Source organism: Mustela erminea, chromosome X (genome assembly GCF_009829155.1).
Source record: "Mustela erminea isolate mMusErm1 chromosome X, mMusErm1.Pri, whole genome shotgun sequence".
Taxonomy (NCBI): Eukaryota; Metazoa; Chordata; class Mammalia; order Carnivora; family Mustelidae; genus Mustela; species Mustela erminea.
In genome coordinates this window covers 59,611,325-59,618,210 of record NC_045635.1, presented here as the reverse complement: position 1 = coordinate 59,618,210, position 6,886 = coordinate 59,611,325, and the positions used below count along the sequence as shown (strand labels likewise).

The 6,886-nt window shown below is 64.3% G+C and overlaps 1 protein-coding gene across 1 annotated transcript; it reads left to right on the top strand.

The window, feature by feature from the left end:
- The first annotated feature begins 599 nt into the window (after positions 1–599).
- On the top strand, positions 600–4,683 carry LOC116583297 (uncharacterized protein CXorf49 homolog). The gene is given in 7 exon segments (XM_032331361.1): positions 600–877; positions 879–2,096; positions 2,679–2,835; positions 3,382–3,461; positions 3,729–3,774; positions 4,384–4,425; positions 4,536–4,683. Coding segments are annotated over 6 exon segments (1,626 nt in total). The 5' UTR covers positions 600–793; the 3' UTR covers position 4,425; positions 4,536–4,683.
- Positions 4,684–6,886: the final 2,203 nt, after the last annotated feature.

The window sequence follows — 6,886 nt, the reverse complement described above, 5'->3', positions numbered from 1 at the left end:
CAAAGCCCGGCCTGTGCACCAGACCTGCCTGCCAATACAGTTCCCGGAGCAGAGAGTCACGGACCAACTTGATGGTCCATCGTGGTCGAGTGATTGCGACCAAGACTGAAAGGTGCGTAAATATGACATCGTTTGCTCTCGGGCCCTTCGCAGGGAAAGTATGCCCGCCTCCCGCCCCCCCCCCCGATCCCGTGACTGCGGGCTTCCCGTGCCCAGTTTCCCATCGGGTCCTAAGTGCCACTGTGGAAAACAGGCCGGCGAATCCTCTGTGCGCTCCGTGCCTCACCTCGGTCCCGACCTTTCGTCCCCAAGACCCGGGAGACAGGTGCCACCGCCCCCGGCTCGGCGGATGGAGAGACGGAAGCTCAGAGCGGTGACTCTAAGTGGAAAGCAGGTTCTGGGCAAGGGAGGAGGGACCAGAACAGCCCCAAGCAACGCCAGGAGGACTCACGGACACCCAGCTCCCACCCGCTGCAGGGCGAACCAACGGCGCTCGACCCCATTGGTTAGGGCCTCGAGGGGCGGGCCAACAAGGGGCGCACTGGTTGGTGGGGGGCGGACCAATGAGGAAGCCGCCGCAGTCCCGTCGGAGGCGCGCGCAAGCCGCACGTTGTTTGAGGCGATCTCGAGCGGTTCAACGCCACGCCGCGTGGCGTGGAGCCTGTGGTGAGGGCCCGCGTCGTCCGGACGCCGAGCGACTCCCGCCGCCCCTCAGGCGCTCTCGCCTCTCACCCGTCGCGCCGGGACCAGGGCGGCCGTCTCCCTCAAAGCCCTGCTGCGCGGCGTCACCGGCATGAGCACTCCGAATGAGGGGTCTGTCTGGGGAGCGGGTTTCGGCCCCGAGGGCGGGGAGCAGGCCGGCGTCCGCCCCTCCGGCCCCCGCGGCCCCGTGGGCCCCGCGAGCCCCGGGAGTAGGTCTGGATGTGGGCCCGCCGCGGAGCGGCGAGGGCGAGGGCGGGTTCGCAGACGCCGAGGGCTTCGAGTCCGAGCGGGAAGTGCTGGAAGCGGGAGGGCCGGTGCTGTGGGGCCGCGAAGGCCGCCCCGGCTCCCCGGCCGACGACAAGGGGGACGCCCCGGACTACGCGGCCCACCTGGCTGACGAGTCCGCGGCGGACATCGTGCAGCAGCTGACAGACCGCGACGCCCTGGGCCTGCGGAGAAACCCGTCCCCCGAGAGCTGCGCAGCCGAAGCGTCGGGCGGTTGGGCGGGCCTCGACGGGGGGCCCAGTGGGCGAGGCGCGCTGGTTCTGGGCCGCGTGGAGTCGCAGCCGCCTTCCGCCGCCGCCGGGCTGCGCGTGGCTGGGCCCGAGGGCAGCCGAGCCTGGGGGAACCCGAGAAGAGGCGCTAAGAGCAGGGCGAATGCCAGGGCGGATCGCCAGCGGCCCACCGCCGCCACCGCCGAAGGCCTGGGCGCCCCGCTGCCTTCCGACCCCGAGTCCTCCGATGAGTTCGGGGAGATACAGCTGATGAGGGTGAGCATTTACTCCAAAGAAGGAGGCCAGGCCAAGCCCAGCAGCCCCGAGGATCCCGGGGACACACCCAGACACTCGAATTTCCGCATCAGGGAGAATTTCCTGCACGTGCCGGGCCCTTTCCTGACCTCGGCTCCCCGAGGATTCACTTCGGTTGTGGAGAGGCAGGCCATCGGAGAGCTGGACATGCCCTCCTCCAAGAAAATGCAGAGTGTGGTCTGGGGGAAGGGGGAGAGCAGGCCCACCTACCGGGGAGCTACTGCTGTTGCTGCGACTGCTGCTGCTGCTGCAGGCGGCTTGCCCCGGGCCACCTCTAGGAGGAAGGTGACCCAGGAGAAGAAATCCCTAGGGGGCCCCCCAAGAGTCGCCTCGGGGAAAAGCTTTCCTTCCTGGGGGCAGAGAGTCTCGGCAGCTCCCCTGGAACCGGCCACCTTCCCCCCAATCTCTGGTGTCCCGCTGCTTGGCAAGTCCAAGAAGCATTCCGTGGGCCCTTGGGGAATCAAACAGCCCAAGCACATGGGGGCCGGGAAGAAATCGGTGGCCAGGAGGACTCGGGAGGCGGAGGTGGTGGCGTCGGCAGGAGAAGGCACTGACTCAAGCAGAGACGCATTCCCAAAGGGCCAGGTGAGTAGGCCATGCTCCTTCTCTCTGGGTGCCCTTCCTCTCCCCCTGCCCCTCCGGCTCTGCCCAGTTCTTTACCCATGCTGCCTCTGTCCCTACTTCAGGGGTTGCCGTGGGTGCCCCTGGGTCATTGGGATCACTGGGATGGCAGATGGGCTCGTCGGTCGTTTTCACGGGGGCAGGTATTAACCTGGAGTAGCACTGCGTGTGAGCCCAGCACCGTTCTGAACCCTTGGCAAGTTTCCTGCCTCCTTCCCCCAGAGAGGGGTCTGGATGAAGGGAGGACTGGTAGCTTATTGGAAGCCAGGAACCCCTTCAAACTTTGGACCACGACCCTTCAGGCTTTAGCTGCCTGGGCTTTGTCAGTGGCCTACTCGTCTCCCTGGCTCAGCCCTGCCTCCTGGCCTGGGGCTGATTGAGGGAGAAGGTGCCAGCCAGATCGGGCTGTGAGTTCCCTTGCCCATTCCCTGCCTCACCTCAGCTCTTATACACATGTAGGTACACCTACACACACACACACACACACACACACACACACACCCACACACACCCCAAGGCCAGATGGGTGAGAAATTTTTCTTTTAGCTTCCAAAACAGAGGCCAGGGCCATCTTGTTTGTGCATGCATCGTGGAGAATGCAGCACTGGCGACCTCCAGGCCAGAGCCCCCCAAGGCCCAGGAAGCTCGGAAACCTTGGCTCCGAGCCAGGGAGACGTCCTGCCCAGAGGGCCTGCACCCTCCGGTGAGTCTTGTGGGTGTCAGAGGAGTGCGGGGGAGAGGGGAGGAGGAGAGGAACCTCTGGCTTTGGCTCTGCTGGGGGCTCAGTTCTGCACCCCGCCTCCCCGGGCAGCTTCTCGCACAGGATGTGGGATGTGGACAGGATCGACCTTAAGCCGCGTCCTCCCCCACGTGGGGTTTGTGCAGCAGGGGTGATGCGTGGCAGTGCCCCAAACTGCAGCCCCGGACACAGCCAGCCTTTCAGCAGCACGGAGCCTTTCTTCTGATGAGTCCTGTTTGGGCGTGTTGCTCCTGCCAGGGGCTGGCTGTCGATGCTGCTCTGGGAGAGTCCGAGCCAGAGCCACGGTCCCTGGGGCCCACCCTCAAGGATGGGCTGGCTGCCCCTGGGGGACAGGGGGGAGGGGTCCAGAGAGAAGGTTGGAGCCGCTGGCGGAGCAGGGGCCACTGGTTGCCAGCAGAGGGTGGTGCTGCCTCACGTTGGACCCCGCTGAGGCCCTTTGCACCTCCCTGGGGGCCTTGGAAGCTGGATTGGATGTTCTTTCCCTCTCAGGTGACCAGGAGCCACTTGACCAGCCCCCAAGGCCGGAGAGGCAGCAGCAGCCGCCAGCTGGCGCACAGGACTGTCCTCGGGTAATGCTTCCTGTGGCTCCTAGAAAGGCAGGCCCAAACTAGAGGGTGGGATCCGGGTCCAGGCTAGACTGACCTGGGTGCCCCCGCCCGCCCACCCCGATCTGCTCGCCACAGAGGGAAGGTACCACCTTTCCACTGAGGAGCCTCTGGGGGTCTAGCCACTGGGCCTGGGGATGTAGTACCCGCGGGAGAGGGGGAGGTGGAGGAGAGAGGAAGCCAGAGGATACTAATGGTTTCTCTCTCTGTGTCTGCTGTCTGCCGGCCTAGTGTCTCGTGCTACAGAGAGAAATAGACGATCTCAAAGAGCAGCTTGGTATGAGGAACCTCTGGCTGGGGCCGGGCTGGGGCAGAGGCAGGCTGCGGGGTGGGGTGGGGGTCCCCAGGGCAGGACCCGGGATGGGCTGCAGGTGCAGGCGGCCTCCCAGGGACCACCGTTCCTGTGGGGAGGAGACCCTGGCAGGCCTGACCCGGGAGCCTACAGTGCGTGTGCAGCTAGGTGTGCGCACAGGCGGTTCAGCCGTGCCTCTCCTGCGTGGCCGCTCTGCCGGCGGGAACAGGTCGCACAGGTCTCCCTCCTTTAGGACATTTGCAGATGCTGCCTTGATTTTCCCTTTAACAGTTCCTTGGTATGGCTTGCAAGACGTGTGTGTGTGTGTGTGTGTGTGTGTGTGTGTGTGTGTGTCCGAGTCTGACCGAGTCGGATGTGCCCCAAAGCTGGAGAAGTACCTGCACATCGCGTTCCTTTAGAGGATGTGTCCATAGTGAATGGAGGTGGTGGTTGAGTGAGTCAGGCCTGCACTCCTGGGATAGGGGCTGGAGGGGGTTTCAGGTTGCAGGGCTAGGCGGTTCCCCACGGGGACAGGGGGACGGGCTCCTCTCTCCCCACGTCTGGAGGGTCTGCTTACGCCTGTCTCTGTTTCAGCGGCCATGCGGTCCCTGACTGACAAGTTCCAGAGCCTTTGAAGTGAGTGTTACACACTCCATTCCCCTTTGCACCGTGGCGGCGGCCCCGGGCAGCAGGGCGGAGGCTGGCCCTGGCTTGCTGCTCCTCCCTGAGCCTGCTCTGTCGGACAGGTTGAGCCCAGCATCTCTGCGCACGAGGAGCATCTGGTGCCTTTGGAGCCAGGGAGCTGTGGCCAAGCCGGTTCCCTCCTGTTCGACCTCGGCCAAGACTTCCTCTCCCTGTTCTTTTGCCCCCTCCCCAGCCCCATTCACAGCAGTTTCAAATTAAAGTACCTCTCAGGTCTGTGGTCTGCCCTCTCTGTGGGGTGAGGGGGCTGGGCCGGGCAGTGGGGAGGGGTGGGAGAGGGGAGGGGAGGGGCGGGGCAGGGAGCTGCTCCCTGCCCCAGCCTTTGCCTGAACAGGACCTCCTGGGTCCTGTGGTAGGCCTTCTCCTTGTGGGGAGAGTGGGTGGGCCTGTGCTGGGTGCTGGGTGCCCCCTCTGGGGTCTGCGTGGGCTCTGTCTGGCCACCTGAGCATTTGCTCCCTTTCCCCCGCAGGTCCCCTTCAGGTTCTTCCCTCATGTCCCCCTCTTTTTGAGTCTGGGGGGGTGCTTCCCGTTCATCCCCTGCCCCCGACCCCTCCCCCTTCAGCAGGAACTCAGGACCCCTGCCAGAGCCGCAGCAGCCCCCCGTCCCTTCCCTCCTTGGGATCGCTGTCCTGCTCCTCCCAGCCCCCCTGCTCTGCTGTCTGAGCGTCCTTGATCACTCCTGTGGCTTGTGGCTTTCCCTCGCCGGCCCTCCCTGCCCCTGTGCTTCAACAGGCATTAGAAAGCACAGCTGAGCTCCTCTTGGCCCTTCCTGGGCCCAGCGCCCTCTGCGGAGTCCTTCCCTCCCTCTGGTGCCACCGCGCCCGAGGACCACTGGCGCGGGAACTGGTGCACCTTCGCCTCTCCTCTTTAGCCCTGGGCCTTGAGGCTGGGTTTCCAACCCTGTCACTTCTCCCTCCTTGGGTTCAGTGGCAGGTTGGAGGCAGAAGTCACAGCCCAGTGGGGTTGTTGAGCAGGTACAGGGAACCCGTACAGGAAGGTCAGGGAACCGGGCAGAAAAGCACAGGTTTGTCTCTGGGCTGGAGGTGGGCGCAATGAAGCTTGTGGGGGCTCTGGGCCAACCAGGGGCAAAGGGCCCGCCAGCAGCCAGAAACGGATGGGCTAGCCACCGGAGCTTTCCTTCCCTCCTGTCAAAATCACCTCACCCCCTCCTCCAGCGTGGTCGTCTCTGGTCCCTTGGTTGCAAAGTGGCCATCCCCTTCCATGGCAAGGGTGCGTGACGGGTCTCGATGTGCCCGCGTAGTCCTCTTCCAATGCTGTTTGACCTCCACCATGACCCAGATTTTTCTGGAGGCGCTATTTCCGTGTCCCCGCTCAGGCTCCCCGACTGCTCCTTCAGGTCACAGGAGATTTAGTCCAGACTCCGTGTTCCATGTCGCCCTCGCTGATGGGCGGGGATGGCTTCCTTCCTTCAGCCGGGGCCCAGGGCTGTGTGGCCTGAGACTCAGGGTCAGATCTGGGTCTGAGTGAGGTGAGGGTCGCCTCTGCCAGACCAGACACCCTTGCTGAGAGCCCGGGTGTTTCGGGCACAGAAAGCAGGCTGGGAGGTTCGAGGGTCATGGTTGGTGTGTGTATTGGTGTGTGCGTGTGTGTGTGTGTGTGTGAGAGAGAGAGAGAGAGAGAGAGAGAGAATAAAACTTATCGGGGATAAGATAATGTCCATGGAGGGAGGGCGAGGTGATTCAGGGTGTTAAGGGAGAGGAGACTGTGGTCAAGGGCCTACAAGGGATTGAACGAGCGGAAGCAAGGGGCGGCCCTACCTTTCAGGGGGTGCCGTTAAATGGGTATAACTGGAGGGACATGACGTGGAAGTCCCCAGAGCCCCCGGACGGGGTGCGGGGACGCTCAGGGTCACGGGCCCCCAGAGGAGGCTGAGGATCCGACTCTGTGATCCCCTGAGGTCTGAGCCCTCCTGGGTGTGTTGAAGGAAGGGCAGTGGGAGGGAAGGCTACCTCGGAGTGGCCGGGGCGGGCCTCGTCTTAGCAGCAGGGAGCTCGCTCCGGAGACTGCTCTGCCAGGAGCTAACGGGGACAAGGGCAGGATGGGCACCGTGAGGCTGGGAAGTAGAGACTGGCTTCCCCGTGGGGAAGACTGGGCCGACGTGGTTCCCCCCTTGGACCCTCTTCTCAGCCTGCCTTCCCTGGCAGGTCTGTGCCACCAACTCAGGTGGCCAGACCATCCCGCACCGGGTGGGACAAGCACAGACGTCAGCCTGGGGAGGCACGTCCGTGGGACTCGGTCCTGTCCTTCCAAACCCCTCGCTTGAGAAGATGGGCCTGGTTGCGGGGCTCCGGCCTTCACCCGGACCCTGTGGTTCTCTCTTGGCGGGGTAACACGGTGCACTGTCGTCTGCGGGGATGTGTTTGGGAGAGACCTT